Source organism: Lepisosteus platostomus, chromosome 3, assembly GCF_059453375.1.
Source record: "Lepisosteus platostomus isolate fLepPlt1 chromosome 3, fLepPlt1.hap1, whole genome shotgun sequence".
Lineage (NCBI taxonomy): Eukaryota > Metazoa > Chordata > Actinopteri > Semionotiformes > Lepisosteidae > Lepisosteus > Lepisosteus platostomus.
The window spans coordinates 77,471,659-77,487,493 of record NC_142613.1 but is presented as its reverse complement, the minus strand read 5'-3'; the positions used below and the strand labels follow the sequence as shown (position 1 = coordinate 77,487,493).

The 15,835-nt window shown below is 36.8% G+C and overlaps 1 protein-coding gene across 6 annotated transcripts in view; it reads right to left on the bottom strand.

Moving 5' to 3' along the window:
* Nucleotides 1–15,835, bottom strand: part of l3mbtl3 (L3MBTL histone methyl-lysine binding protein 3) — a 62,390-nt gene that overhangs the window by 13,180 nt on the left and 33,375 nt on the right. For 4 of the 6 annotated variants that reach the window (XM_088626896.1, XM_088626893.1, XM_088626894.1 and 1 more), the window contains exons 13-20: nt 15,422–15,507; nt 15,210–15,320; nt 11,864–11,978; nt 9,834–9,936; nt 7,159–7,308; nt 6,696–6,830; nt 3,205–3,296; nt 2,837–2,908 (exon numbers count right to left, since the gene is read on the bottom strand). In XM_088626896.1, coding sequence (XP_088483022.1) covers nt 2,837–2,908; nt 3,205–3,296; nt 6,696–6,830; nt 7,159–7,308; nt 9,834–9,936; nt 11,864–11,978; nt 15,210–15,320; nt 15,422–15,507 — 864 coding nt within the window. The remainder of the gene's footprint in view (nt 1–2,836; nt 2,909–3,204; nt 3,297–6,695; nt 6,831–7,158; nt 7,309–9,833; nt 9,937–11,863; nt 11,979–15,209; nt 15,321–15,421; nt 15,508–15,835) is intronic. The other 2 variants (XM_088626899.1, XM_088626898.1) reach the window with 2 other exon arrangements.

The window sequence follows — 15,835 nt, the reverse complement described above, 5'->3', positions numbered from 1 at the left end:
TCTCACTGCTATGCTTGCTTTCATAATGTCAAATTCAGAATGTTTTTAACCTGTACACTGTTTTCATTGCTACAAAACCCAAATGATGTCTAATGCTACACCTTTACCACACATTTAACACAGATGATGTCTGCATTAAATCCTAGACTACTCAGCATCAGCATCTCAGGGTGAATACTTAAGGGTATATAGGGAAAATAGTTTGGAAATATGATACGGGCAGATAACATTTGACATCTGGTGGAAGGATGTGCCAGCTATATCTGAGAACCTGCAATCAGATGAGAAATGTCAGGGTTGACGGAACAAGGTGGTGATGTTGCCTGCAGCAAAATACTGCATCCAGCTTTCAGACTGAAAAAATGAACCCCGCCATAATAACTCTAAAATGTTGTCCTTATAATAAATGTTTTGAAATAATTTAATATGCTTCTATAAGATATATAATATCACAAATTAGAGTGGAAGAATACAGATCAGTTGTAGTTGTTTTTCTGTTGAACTAACTCCCACAGGAGTGACCTATTTTTATATATTTCTGTAAACAGACTGCATTTTTGTTTTGTAAACGAATTCCCTTTTGTCAACACCTTCAGGACAAACGTCTACTACAGAGAGAGAAAATAAATTCGCTGCGAGGATTATTAGCATACTATCTTTTCTTTAAAAAGACAGACACATTTATTCATTGAATGCAGAAAGCCTGACATAGATCAGCTCAACTTCATAGCAATATTGAAAAACAACGTGGAGCATGAACACCTTCTAAAAATCTTTGCTCCTTGTCTTCATTTTATCAGACCTTCAAATAAAAACAGTCATCTCTATTCTATCAGCTATGCATTAGAATTTGTCAAAGCAAGCAGAAAAAAGCTATACAGAGACAACACTCAGACAAGCACTTATTCTAAGATCCCCAATCCTGATTCAGGAGGGCTCGGTTGTCTTTATGTTTCCTGGGTCTCTTTCAAGCACAAGCAGCTGAAGAGGTGGGAGAAAATGTTTAACTGATCCAAATTAGCCAATAATGAGCTTCTTCAGAGCACTATGAGTCCAACCTGTCTTAAAATCCTGTAGACACCTCTGTTTTCAAGGTTTTGTATAAGTTATAGTGTTAAACAACATTAGTGTTTATTTTTTCAGTATGTTAAATCATGATCAGACTTGAAGAAGCTTGTTCACTCTCATGTCCTCTCCCCCATGCAATAATCCTTGCAGTTCCTTAATATTTTAGGCATTAATATTCTCCATATTGGGGAAGTCCATATTGCAAGTCAAATGAAATCATTTCAGGAAAAAAAAACATATAAAGAATAGGCCAAGGCTAACAAGCACAAGCACTCTACGTGGATATTCTGTTACAGTACATAGCACACACAGATTTGAACCATGTGTTTTCTAGTCACTTAAAAGTGATAATATAGCTCAGGTGATAAAACACTGCGTGGAACCTACTGTACTATTAGAAACAATCAAAACTAAAATGTTTTTCCTGTCTGTGCTGGATGAACCAATTATTTCTGTACCACAAAGAAAAAGGTGGGAGAACAGGTATTTTGATGACTGTCAGTGACATTTTTTTTATTTAAAAGACATCAGGTTCTAGTAAACATGGCAGTGGCAGACTGTGTGGTATCTAAAGTAAAGAAAAATAAGCTCAACAGTTTTAACATTTGGCTCTTTTTGATTCAGAAGGTAAACTCTGGGGCACACTTTTTTGTGTTATGGCAGAAAAGTTTTTTTTTAAATCACTTACCAAGAGTTCTACACAATATTCTAGAAAAAGGGAATGGAGGTTTCTTGTGTAATTAGGTTAATATATTCTTGGCAAATAGCAGATCAGTTGTTATTAGTCACAGAGATTAATGTGGTTTAAGGCACCGTGCAGAAGAACAGATAAGGCAGCAAGTCAGGTGGAAAACATATGGAAGAAATAAGAGAAAAGGGTCATTATGTCTTCCCTTCCGGGTGCAGCTATCAAAGAGAAAAAACAGCAGGGCCATTTGTTTCGTGAATAAGTGATTGTTAGGAGCTGTGTGAGAGAAAACGTTTAGACAAACAGGGAAGGTAGTGCTTTAAATGGCTAATGTCACTTTATGTACTACCAAGGCAGTACAAATATTCAGAACACCAAGAGAAAAGAGCAAAATGAAACTGAAATGCAAGGGTAATTGCCTCGACACACGTGAAGACAAGCTGGAGGCTGCTTAATGAACAACTTATTACCAGTAATTGGCGTACTAATTTCAGATAAAGATGAGAAAATTGCTGAACAGATGAGAAAAACAATAGGCGGCAAATGCAATCATGGTTCCCTGATTGTGAGTGATCATCTATTAAACACGTGATGGTTCTCTCAGCATTTGCGGTATTGCATGTGGTTTTATCTATAGGCTACAAAGGAAAGTCTTCCAGTGTTACCCCCATCTAATCATAATAATAATTATACCTTATATATAGCGATTTTCTGGATATTCCACTATTACACAAGTATTGGGGACTCCTCTCCACCACCAGTTTGCAGTCCCACCTGGATGATGCAACAGCAGCCATAGTGCACCAGTATGCTCCCCATACACCAGCTCAGATAATGGGATTATTAGGAGGCCATGACTGGTAAAGGCCAATGCAAAGTTTGGCTAGGATGCTGGGGTAACACCTCTTCTCTTTTTTACGTCTTATCTGAAGGACGGCACCTTTTTACAGTATAGCGTCCCCGTCACTATACTGAGGCATCAGGACTCACCGCAGGGTGAGCGCCGCCCACTGGCCCCACAGACACCACCAACTAAAAAACCTTAGTTTTCCCCAGGAGGTCTCCCATCCACGTACTGACCAGACTCACACCTGCTGAGCTTCAGTGGGTAGTCAGTTGTGAGCTGCACACATCTGGACCTGGCTTCAACATCTGCAATATGAGCCATATTTTAATACAGTTGTGTTGTTCAAATCACTGTTATGCTGGGATCCCATCCACATTCCTATGCCCTGCGCCTCGTCCTGTTAAACTATCATGCCCAGTCTGTCAATATGGCCACAACCACCTGCATCACTTCACTTACAAATCTCGCTCCATCCTTCCTCTCTATGAAAGACAGAAAATGATATGCAATCATGGACTGTGAATGTCAAGGAAATAAAGGACACATGGCCTCATGCCACTTGGGCATGTCTGTTGTTCCATTATTGAAACTGGGAGCCCACCTTTGGTCTCAGTGATGGATGACTCTTCACTCTCTATCTCCTCCTCCTCCAGCTCCTCTTCTACCTTTCGTTGCTTACATGGGCGTCCGACTCTGAAAGACATTTTCATAAAAACATCAGATGGCTTGACTCACACATTTAATAACAAATCAGAAATAAAAATAACATGGAATAATTGTAAGCAATATGGCGAGACGTGCTCTCTGTTTATGTTTAGCCCACTGACATTCCTATTCCTACCAGGATTGAACTGCGCCCAATATTTAACCTTTCTTTCACATTCAGTGGGCTGTTTTATTAAACTCGAAGACATTATGACAAAATCTGATATTTCACAACATATGTAGCTGTGAAATTAAGATACTGTACAAATTTTAGAGAATACTATAATAGATTACTGTGAGCATAAAATCTTTATACTCAAACCATTTCAAAACCAGTTTTTACTCTTCATTATGCCAATCGTTTTCCCATAACTGAAATACAGCTCCTCCCAGTCTGAAAGCACTGGTGGTATGTTTCTCGTGTCCCAGCTCACTGCTACGAGCCCTGAAGCAGAAGGGAAAGCACAGGCAGATCCCTCGGACTGTCCACCTTCAAGTCACTCATCCTTCGATACAGTACATCACAGGAGGTTCAGCGCTGGCTGGAGGAAAGGCTGTTCCTTATTGACAGAATCCCAAGCCTGCAGAGGCCCAGGGGGCCGCGATGGTCACTGAGTCACTGGGGGCAGACAGGTGTGACCAACTAATTGGCAGCAAAGGAGGAACCTCAGGCACCGGCAACTACCGACGTGACTCAGGTTCGAGCACACAATGCCTGGATCATAGTGCTAACGTGAAGCACTTTTACAAACTGGATCACTCCCCTCGCTCTGCTCTGGTAAGGGTCACAGCAACCTTGACGTATGGCAAATCACAATGAGAAAAAAACTTTTGCTTCAAGAAAAGAGATCAAACTCAATGATCGTGCTTTTTACACGGAAGGATATTCTAGGAGAGAAACAGCAGGAAAAGTCATTGTAAAACAGAGTATATACTCTGGAATACTTCATAATCTAATTCCAAGGCCCGAGGCCCAAGGCTAATTGTTTAAGAAAAAAAAAACAATCCTTGTAATTATTTCACTTCAACATAAAATCTCTCTATATCAAAGGAAATATTACACCCTAATGATACTGAGGAGCATCTTGAAACTTTGAAGAAATGGGGAACACATCAAAAACATGTAGATTGGGCACCAACATGTAAGACAATATGTTACTGGGGCTGCACAAAAGTTTGTCATAATATTGTATCTACTATATAATGCAAAGTGGTAAAGTGAAAGTAAATTTGCAATCTCTCTAAATAGTTCAAGCTAAAAGATCAGCCATAAAAATAATTAACTGTTCAGTGGAATGAAAGACTAAACTGTGTGCAGTATAATTGTGATTGCTAATCACACTATCACTGTGCCATTGTGATGGAAACGTTTCCTGTAAAATGAAATCACAATTTTTCCTTCCTTTTTCTATTCACTGTGCCACTTTGTAGTATGATATATAATAATCTCTCTTAAAATATATATGAAACATCCAATCAATAGTTAATATGTTCTCGTAGATTTCCTCCCGGTTTCCTCTGGGTACTCCAGTTTCCTCCCGCAGTCCGAAGACATGCTGGCAAGTTAATTGGCTTCTAAGAAAACTGGAGCTGGTGTGAGTGTGTTTGTCTGTGTATGCCTTGTGATGGACTGGTGGCCTGTCCAGTGTGTTTCCTGCCTTGCATCCGTTGCTTACCAGGATAGACCCTGGCTACCTTTTGACATTGCATTAGATAACATGGTTGCAGAATGGAAGGACTGATGACTCTGGTAGAATCCATTGAAACTGATGTATAAAACATCTTATTGCTATCTTAAAGATATGAACTTTTCTGTAAACCAGAACATAAGTATACATAATGTTTCACAACAGAGTGAAGCGGCAAAAATATATATTTTTTTGTCCATAAAACCAGCATGAATGTACCTCTGTTTCTAATTTGTTATCAAACCTAATGAACTTCCTTCACCACAGATATGCTGTTTTTGCCATTTCTCTCTGTGGGTGATACTTCTGACACAACAAGAATTATCATCTACAGTGTTCGTGCCTCATAATAATCATCTTATTCAGGAACTGGTAATCAGACAAAAAAAAGACTCAGCAAAACAAATTACAGCTGTGTTGTAGCTATGTAAAAAAGATTCAATTTTGATGTAAAAGGGCAGGGCCTTTAAAAGGATGTCATTATTTTAGTTTGATTTTTTCCTGTTAGTATACTAACTTAGTACAATAATGCTGATGCAAAGATCATGTGTATTTATGATACTTAAACTGCACTACACAAAAATAGGATGATCACTTACTGCAAACCATTATTAAAAGTATTTTGATTTTGTAAGCATAGTCTAGAATCTAAAATTAGATATGAATCTCAGTCGTCTTTTGCACAAAATATTTATAAATTATATTATAAATTATAAATAACAGTAATATGTATGCTATTTATATTATTTAAATAAATCTACAATATAAAACACACAAATTAAAATGTCTGATGAAGATAAAACTAATAATGAATTCTAGCTCTCGTGTAGCAGTACATTATGATCTAAGCAGCCATCACAAGACAAAAGACTTAAAGCAGTACATTTAGCAAATATTTACCTTACAAAGTTTAGAATTATGATAGCTCTACATGATCACATTAACCTAAGAGGGCACTTTATCTATTTATGTTGCTTATATAAACACCCTTGAAAAGATTAGTTCATTAGCCATTTCCTCCCTTTGGCTTTGTGATAATGTGAAGGCAAAAAAGCTTTGAGCACTGATTACTTAAATATAGGAAAACCCATTCACAATGACAGAACACAGTAATTGCTAGGAGCTTTTGCTTTTAATTCTAGGCTAAATATCATCAACCTAAGACGTTCTAGTTTCTTGTGACTGTACATACTGTATGAGGTTTCTGAGAACTATTTTAAGGAAATGGATCACAATTCTCAAAAGGATCCAATTACTTTGATTCATAAATCTGTTGTTTCATATAAAGATAGATAGATAATACTTTATTAATCCCGTGGGGAAAAAGTCATTATATACAGTAGTAGCTTCACAGCACACAAACAATACACACAGCCATACCAGAATATTACAGAACAGTACGTTCTGTAAGCGTAACAATCCAAACAGTCCATAGCAGTCCAGTGAAGGAGTGGTTCCCAGAACACCAGACCCTTAGCCACAGTGCCAGTGCTGCTGCAGGTGAACAGACCTGGACCTTTTCGATAAACCATCTAATTGTTCGGCAGGGCAGTATAATATACAAGACAAGAAACATCGGGATCAAAGCACTGGGAAAGCTGCAACTTGCCGAAAGTTAAGTACCAACCCTAAACCAAGATTTCTATCAGATTACACTAAGCCAGAACACAAAGCCCATACAGTGTTCAGAACAGCCAACCTGCTATGCTTCTTTCCTTTGCTAAGGAAGAAAGCAGACTTCTTGTGCGAGGAGTCCTCGTTTGCTTCCTGGGCACCCAGTGTCTCTGTTCCACATGTCTTGCTGTGGTTGTTTTGGTTTGAGCCAAACTGTTTTCTGAGGAATGAGAAAAGACAAGCAGAAAGAAAAGTGTTTTAGTAGTAGTGAATTAACTACTGTAAGTTTTGAATAAAAAAACACCCTGAGGAATGTCATATTTTCTTTACTTCCATCTCATTAAAAGGGCATCACATTGTAGAGCGTGTATATTTTACAAAGGAACAAGTAATAGGTTTATTTCATGCTGAAAAGAGAAGAGAAAAAACACAACGTTTCAGCTTTGAAGCCTTCTTCAGGGGTCATGTGTGTCATGCATATTTTACATTTTAACTTGAGCTGTTAAAGGAATATTGCTTTACTAAACAAAAGTCCAAATCGTTCTTACTCTACTACAGACGATGCTGTGTCACAGTTTGATTCTCCTTTTCTGTTCTTTGCCATACTCAGGCTTGATACAGGTATTTCTCCACTGAGACGGTCTGGAAGAACCGAGTCCTTGTTGATATTGATATCAGAATATGGGCATCCTACAGCACTGGAAAGATAAAATCACAAAACACTGTATGTAGTAGAGATACTGTAATTTAATCCTATACTGTGGTGATGAGAGATTACGTTTTATAAAAAATAAAAAATAAAATCTTTCCAGGGATCAAAACACAATGTGGAAATGGAGTATCATAAGACATACTGTTCAAACAATTAAAATCAAACAACAGGTTTTATGGCAACAATACAATTATAAAACATATACAGTATTTGTATATGCCTTAAGAGGCCCTCATGCTCATTTAATAGCTGAAACAATAGAACTGCATTAAAGTCATAAGAAATGCTACAAATGGGAGCAGGAGGAATCAATTCAGTAGTTAGCAGTTAATTTGTCCAGGGACCACCTCCAAGCATGTCCTGAAAGAAGCCAGAGCATTGGATTCCACAACATGGCTGGGTAGCTTGTTCCATTAGCCCACAACCCTCTAGGAGTGTGATACTACTCCTTCTGCTAGAATAAAAGATCTGTTCCTAAAGAATGGTGCTGTAACAATCCCTGTTGCTGATGCCATGCTTATGGGATTGTGCTGCATATCTGAAAAGAACCAACAACAAAGACATAACGCTGGCAAGTGATGATGGCGGAGAATGCTTTAAGTTTTTGATTTTCCACATGCATGCTCTACAAAAGACTTACAGTACATGCAGCAATGATAGTCTGGGTTGTGAAGGCTGCTTGCTTTTCTCTATATAATTGTGCATTTCTCTTCCTGATTTGTATTTGTCTGAAACACCTACCCATGGCAAAAGCATTTTGCATGGCTGAAAATGAACTCGATTTTTCACAAATTCAACCACATAACTGTAATGCTACAGTGTATGATTTTGTTCCAAAGGAATGGCACTGCAAACAATCCCTGATAAATGTAATACATCTGATAAATGTGATTTATCAGAAAGGTAAACGATAAAGATAAGAAGTGACATGCAAAATGTATATTCTGCCATGCGAGAAGGTGGTAGGTTCAGATAAGATGGACACTCTTGTCTGAACTACATTCCCCAGAAGGCTATGGGAAATGACCTGCCATCCTCTGTCACCTGACAGGTTGATGTAAGAAAACTGGTTGGGTGACAATTTAAAAACTAGGAAGCAAGGACCAGTCATTATCTGTTGTCTCTGTTATGCCTGTTTTATGGGTGGATGGGAAAACATAGTCTCCTTATGAACTACTGAACTCTCCAGTATCATAGTTAAAAATCTTACATTAGGTTGATTAAAACACTAAGAGAAAATCTGATTAGGTTGGTTACTGTGAGTTATGTGAATGAGACAAGAGAATAGAGAGACATGGTGGCTATCTTGCAAATGAAATATTATGAAAGCATGTAACTAAATTTAAAAACAAATCCTGAATTTATACAGTATGTATGTTTTCATAAAGTGTAAATTCTTACAGAGTATTATTTTCATGAAAAGGGACTGTAGAGGAGGATTTGATCAGACACATTTCCCCACAAAATCTGTGGCGTCCCCCAGGAATAATGTTTTGAAAACATGAACTTTCCAGCTTGAATACAGCACACTGCATAACCTACTTATTTTTGTCCTTTGTTCCTAGTTAAACATTCAGTCATTTAATTTGCTTTTCGAACTCAAATAATTATATGTAATTCTTTTGCATTGACTCATTGTCAATCTATCCGAATAATGTGAATTGAATTTGGTGAGATACAGGCTTCTGTACATTTTTGAGGTTGTAATATTAACACAGTAATCTAGAACGTCTTACGCAGTCAAAGTAAAAAACTAATGAATAAACTCAACCAGATTAAGAAATCAAATAAACTGCAGCTGGAGTGGATGGCGGTATTGAGCTCTGCAAAACCACCTCTAATACATGCATGCCATGCGATACTACAGGGGGAGCTTTGACATAAAGTACAAACAGTATGAAAATGCTTCTCCTTGCAGAAACACGTTTCACCAACAATATGACCAGTTGATGGCAAAAATCATTGTTCATGGTATTACTGTATATTTGTTTGCAGGCAATAATGAGCCAAGGGATCTAAGGCTGGTAGATTGTTCCAAAGTCCTGCAAACCAGCGTCCACCGATCCATTTTCTAAGAGCTTTCTCTAATTCAGAGTCGTGGGGGAGCAGGAGCCTATCCAGTCCATTGCAGAGCACACACAGAGACAGACACGTTCACACTCACAGCAGGGCCAATTTTCCAAGTAAGCCAATTAACCTGTCTGTGGGCTGTGAGAGGAAACCAGAGCACCCAGAGGGAGAAGATACAAAACGAACCGCTGTGCCACCATGCTGCCCGTCCTACAAACCACTGTGAAAATAAAGATGTCTCCTCTTTTCAGTTTGTGGTTGGTTTGTGCTTCACAGATTCTGGAGAAGTCGGTTAGGTTTGGGTTTGAGATCACAGTGTGCTTTTCACTAAAAAACCTCATCTATAGCTTCCCCGCCATCACACACATTTAATGAAATTTCAGTCATCTGATTTTAAAACAAAAAATAATGCAAATCTCACTTAAGATAATCTGTGGATACCTGTGATGGCCAGAATATCTTGCCCCTTTAATGTGTCCCACACCTTTACAGCCTGGGGTAGGACAGCCACCCTGTTCTGAGGACTCAAACATGTCCTGTGGGCCTACAGGATCAGGAGAAAGAAACATTGTTAATTATATTCCAACAAAACACTATGAAATAAGAAAGGATTATTTGTCCGTTGAAATTTGGATTGAAGATGTCCACAAATAAGTTAATTATAGGTTCATCGTTGAACATGTGTTTATCAGAATACAAAAATAAAACATTATACTTGTTTTTGGAAATGCTGATTTTCTTTATTCTGCTAAGGAAAACAAATTGGCTGACTTCCAGATACACGTATAAAGCAAGGTGACTACTAAAGAATATTAAATGTCAAACAGATTGCATCCTTAATCCATAAGTACATTTTAGCCTGGACATAAGACAGATAAAATCACAGAAAGCAATGCCTTGGGATGCTTTTTTTAGCGTAAAAGACGAAAATCAAATAAATGGAGCAGATTAATTTATTGTCATCTAAGATGCTAAAGGAAAATGCATTTGTTAACTGAAAGCTCTTGTGGTGGCCCTAATAAATTATGCTCAGTTTTGGAAGCACAGTTTTTTACAAACGCATGTTCAAATAAATCTCTAAAAATGTATTCTAGAACACATCATGTGAAAAACTGAGCCTTGTGTTATGACACTGCACTTCTATTCCCAGGCTAGGTCTGGACAGTTAACAATCAAAGAGTAAAACTGACACGTTATTATAAGCTGATAGGAATATTTTGTGTAAGAAATATCGATAAAGAGAAACAATGATTTTCTGCAAATGTCATTACCATTTATTTGTAATCAGTTGTTGTTACTCCTTTTTACAATGTGTAAATCTGTATCCTATTACGTGATGGGAATCACTCATAAGTAGAATTTGATATTGTGCATATACTTCATACGTAACAAAGTCACTCATTAGTAGAATTTGATATTGTGCATATACTTCATACGTAACAAAAAACTGAAATAAGAAAAACAGTCAGAGCTTGTAGAAATATGCATCAAACTTTATTTGAATGCTTTAAACACCAAATAAGGTTATGTGCTTTTTTATCAAGTCACCATATGTCAATATTTACTGAAGAGAACAAGATCAGCTAATTATGTGTAAAAAAATAGAAGTGTATTTAATAGTGCATCTTACACACATCCAGCAGTGAAGTTAAAAATATCTAAAAACACATTATTATTGAAGGATGTGATAAAAAACTAATTTAACTAAAAAGGCAAAAATGACAGATATTTTGGGTGTTTTGTAGCTGAAGTGATGTAAATAATTGACCTGATAATTTAACTTGCTAACTGCACTTCTTTACTGTAAATAAGGAACATTAAAACTACAGTATACAGGGGTTTACATGATTGCTGTGTGTTCACACTACCTATAAACCATTTTGGGTCTTAGTACTTTATTTGTGCAGCCCTTGCATTGCATTTCCAGATTATGTAAGCCTTTTTCTCATGTATTAATGTGCATGATTGTTAATTGAATGTACGCTTAATGTGAAATTCCTACATTGTAACCTGGATGAGGAGAGGTAAGAGGGTTCCTACCAAGCAAATAATAACAACACAGACTTTCTGTAAATCACCTTGCAATCCTCAAACTTGTGGCCTTTTAAATCCATTCCACATCAGAAACTTTATGACTCTCTTTAATGCAATGAGCTCCTTGGTTCTTTACTAATCAATCAGCAGGATCAAACTAACAACTGAGGATCTGGTTGCACTAAAGTATTCTTTAGTATGGAGCGGATTGAAAGGGGAGTCGCTGTAATACTCTAAATCCATGGTTTAGCTGGAGCTTTACTGTGAACTGTTTTGAGGATTTTGGTCATAGTTCAAGATGTCTTTTAAACTTGTGTTGTGATTTATTTCAGAAAATCAAACAGTTCAGCAATTATAATACAAGTATAATCTGTTACAACAGAACTTAACACTTACCACATTTGTGTAGTGCAAATAAAACTGCTGAAATTACTCACTGATAGGTGGCTGAAGAGGGTGGATAGTCTTCGCACACCAGCCAGCAGGATGGATTTCAGGGCTGTCAGTGTCTACCCAGTAATCATATTCATCACCCCAGCCATCAAAGTGGATCTGCACGGCAGCGAACAATACCATGTAGACCATCATGCACCATGTAAAGCAGGCCTATTGAGTTCAGGTCCTAGAGGGCTGTCATGACCGTAGGTTTTAATTCCAATTCAGCTCTGAACAAACTAAACCAGCTACAGTAGCTACAGGCCTAAAAGCACACATTGAGCAGCTTCTTCCAACTCATCCGTTACTGTTATTTTATAAAAACAGAAGACCTATAGACATGAGCCCTCCAAGGTGTGAAACCTTTCTGAATCATAGAAAATAACATCACAATAAAAATGGATTTGACATCATGACCTGTCTGGTGGATTCTGGTGAGCAGATAAGCAAGTCTTTGTCCGAGCGAGTTGAGTATTGCACAATATTCACTGAATAGCTAGAGCAAAAGACTGACATCAGAATGACATTCCATTTCCTGGGATTTAATGGCTCAAAATGCTTCAGATTAAATTAAGATCACAGGTGAATATTTATTTTAAAAATTATGTTTAAATGAAACCAAACAATGGAAACCCAAAATATAAACATCTCTAAAGAACACTGTACTGGTTAATGGATTTCTTTGTTTTTTATAAATTTACAACAAGTATTTTTTAATAAATTATTTAGTACAAAAGATTAATATTTAATAATAAACACAGGACTCTGCTGTACACTTAGATTGATCCACAAGAGATATGGTGTGCATACACTGATTCAAGACATGCAAATGTTTGGCTGATTTAATCTACTATTAGCCTAGAATCATAAGGTACCCACTGAATAACTTCAATCTTCACTGGATGCCTCAATCTATATGCGATGATCACGATGATCAGTTGAAAGTTGTAGAACCATAGCCGAGTTCAATTTACCAAATATCAAGAGTATCAGTTTAGTGTTCGACTTTGAACTCACAATCGCAATTAGTGGCTCAGCCGGGATTCAACAACTGATATTCAGGTCCCACCAAACACTTCTCCCCCTTAAAAACTTAAAATCTAAAACAGCCAGAAAATATTATTTTATGCATACCAGCGAGCAGTTAATCTATAGAACACTTTTTGACAAAATAATAATTTATTTTTATTCAGGAAGTGAATAAAGTAAGTAATTTAAAAAAACTGGAAAGAATGTCACCACATTTTTCTGCTGTGGAAGCCATATTAAAACCATTTAGTGTAAAATTCACAAATGAATGTGAATTCATGTGTTTGCTTCATATTGACTGAGAAAGTAATTAGTTTCTCTGCCATTGTGCACACACAACAGGGGAATGAATATGTGATCCCCTTGAAAGTTAACCTGCCTTTCAGAACCATATTTTCTTATATGTTTGTTCCACTTAGCACTCCTAGAGAAAGACAAGCTAACCAGCACATAAAGTGGTTCTGTCCATATTTCACTGTGATTTAGCTGTAAGTGTTATGAAGGGAAATGACAGTGAAGATGCTGAAATGTCAGAACTAAGAGTTTTTAAAGGGGATTAGAAGAAGGTACTCAGGCTGAAAGAAATGTAAGATACATAAAATTAACAGAAATTCAAGTCAGCTTGACAGATACAAATCCAGCCATTCAGAATACATGGCAAATAATGCAACAGAATGGGTATATTGTACACACCACACTGCACTTTTGTAAAGATATTCAGTTGCAGGACTGCACTACTTTGTAAAACCACCAAGGTACACAAAGAATGCTTAATGTGGCATTTGGGAGCATTTAAAAGCACCAAATTCTATAATTTTAATTGTATACTGTTTAGACTTTTATTAGTGTTATACTGTATATTACTGTATGTTAAATATATAATTAATTTTAAAAGAAAGTAGGGCTTTCTACTGAAAAAAAAACTTGTAAACGTGATGTGCTTCTTTCAAGTTTACATCTGCATTTAAATTATCTATATTTTGTCCTAATGCAAATTTCAGCAACAAGTAATGAGGAAAGAATTTTAATTTATATTTTAATTATAAAAATAAATTGCACACATACTGTACTGTAGTGTTTTATAAAACTATACGGTATCATACTGCATTTACAGTATATTTATACAGTGTACCGATCACACTGCAGTTTACTGACATGTACGCTAATGTTTTGGGACATCTGTGGATATGACATCACGTGAACTCTTGTTGTGAATGCAATGGGATTTTTTTCAGTTTTACAACCACATTAAAACAATCTAGATTTTGTCTTAATGCTGATTCCAGCAGCAGGTAATTAGGAAAGTATTTCACTTTAGATTTTTATTATGAAAAATACATTTCATACATACTGTGCTGTAGTGCCTTTGGCAGCAGAGAACAGAGCTCTGAGGAATGTCCACAGGTCCCCCATACATCACTCTCTATAAAAATCCTGTAATTGTCTTTCAGTTTGGCACATTTGTACCTATACTGCTCCATACAGGGATTAAATTAAAGCACAATATGATCTGAGGGTTTCTAGCTATGATCTCGTTTATAAAGAGTGCTACTCTGCTGTTTCACTGGCGGGATCTTCTCTGGTTTGACCTCACCAACCTTCACAGAAGTACTGTGATATCTAAGACATCTTTGTGGCTGAAGCCCTGTTTTGATATTCTGCAATGCATCTCTTGCAGATTTGTTTTCATCCGCGTTTTATTGCTACTGTGCATCTCCAGAGCATAGGCAAGGACATTTCAGACTTGCCAGGTTTCAGCTCACGTATTTACCGTGGGGTGTTCAGTGCACGTGATGTGATTTCTGAAGACCATGAAGGGTAGAGCTGGATTTTCTGAGCTCTACATATAATCATTGCCACAAAGGAGACAAGGCCAGATTAAGAAGACCGTGGTAAATGGAGAACAGGGTGTTAATTTAAGGGATAATTAGGATTAGGAGAGATGGTGAATTCTGAGATTGAGGATAAAGGCAGAGAGAGCGGTGAGCAGAGACTAAAAAAGCTACAATATGGCATGTGCTGAAATCAGTGGCCCCTGTGGACTCTTTGAGAAGCCAGAAAATTAATTCTATTTAAAAAGTCAATGCTGTTAAAAGTAAACATGAAAACCTAAAAAGTAAATATTAACCTTCAATTAATATTTACTTTTTAAATTGCAAGTTTAATATATTTTGTAGTATCAGTACATTATTGACTGTTTCTGTGTTTCACATACACAATATACTTTCACATACATTTCTGTGACACTAGCAGGTTTGGACATAATACAAGCTGCTGGCAATTCAAGAAAAAGCATGTACAATAAGCCGAAAAGCTTACCTTAATTCTGTGATCATCAGTGTCAACGATAGTAACTACTCTGATGAGCATAGGGTTCCTTTTGTCAACTGCTTCTAACTTCATATTTCTGTGGAATCCATGAGTGGGTCTCTAGAAAGAAAAGTCATAAGAAATCTTCACATTTTCATGCCAACAGTTTTCTGAGAAATTACTGGAGTACTTTAGATTATTATTTTACAAAACATCTTTACCGATTTAAATGCCCTTGCAGGTGCTGGTAATGAATTGGTTTCTTCCAAATACCTTTCCCAGGAGAAATGTTTAGCATTTGGGTAATCTGTAAAATGAATCGTCATAAAATGTTTAGCACAAATAGATAGATACTTTATACTCTATTGATCCCGTGAGGGAAATTGCAGAAATACTACCTCTAATCTAAGCCTTAAAAACAAAACACTGCTTATTGAGAATACTGGGCTACCAAAAGTAAGTAAAAGGAAGAATGGTAATTTTGGTAGTACTGAATTAAACTGAGAATTAAATATTAGTCTGTAAGTGGATATGCATCAGTAAATGATAAAACAGAATACTGAGTTCTCAGAAGGCCTTTGAGGTAGTTTCATAAATAAATTCTTGTAACATTTCAAACCTACACAAAATATACT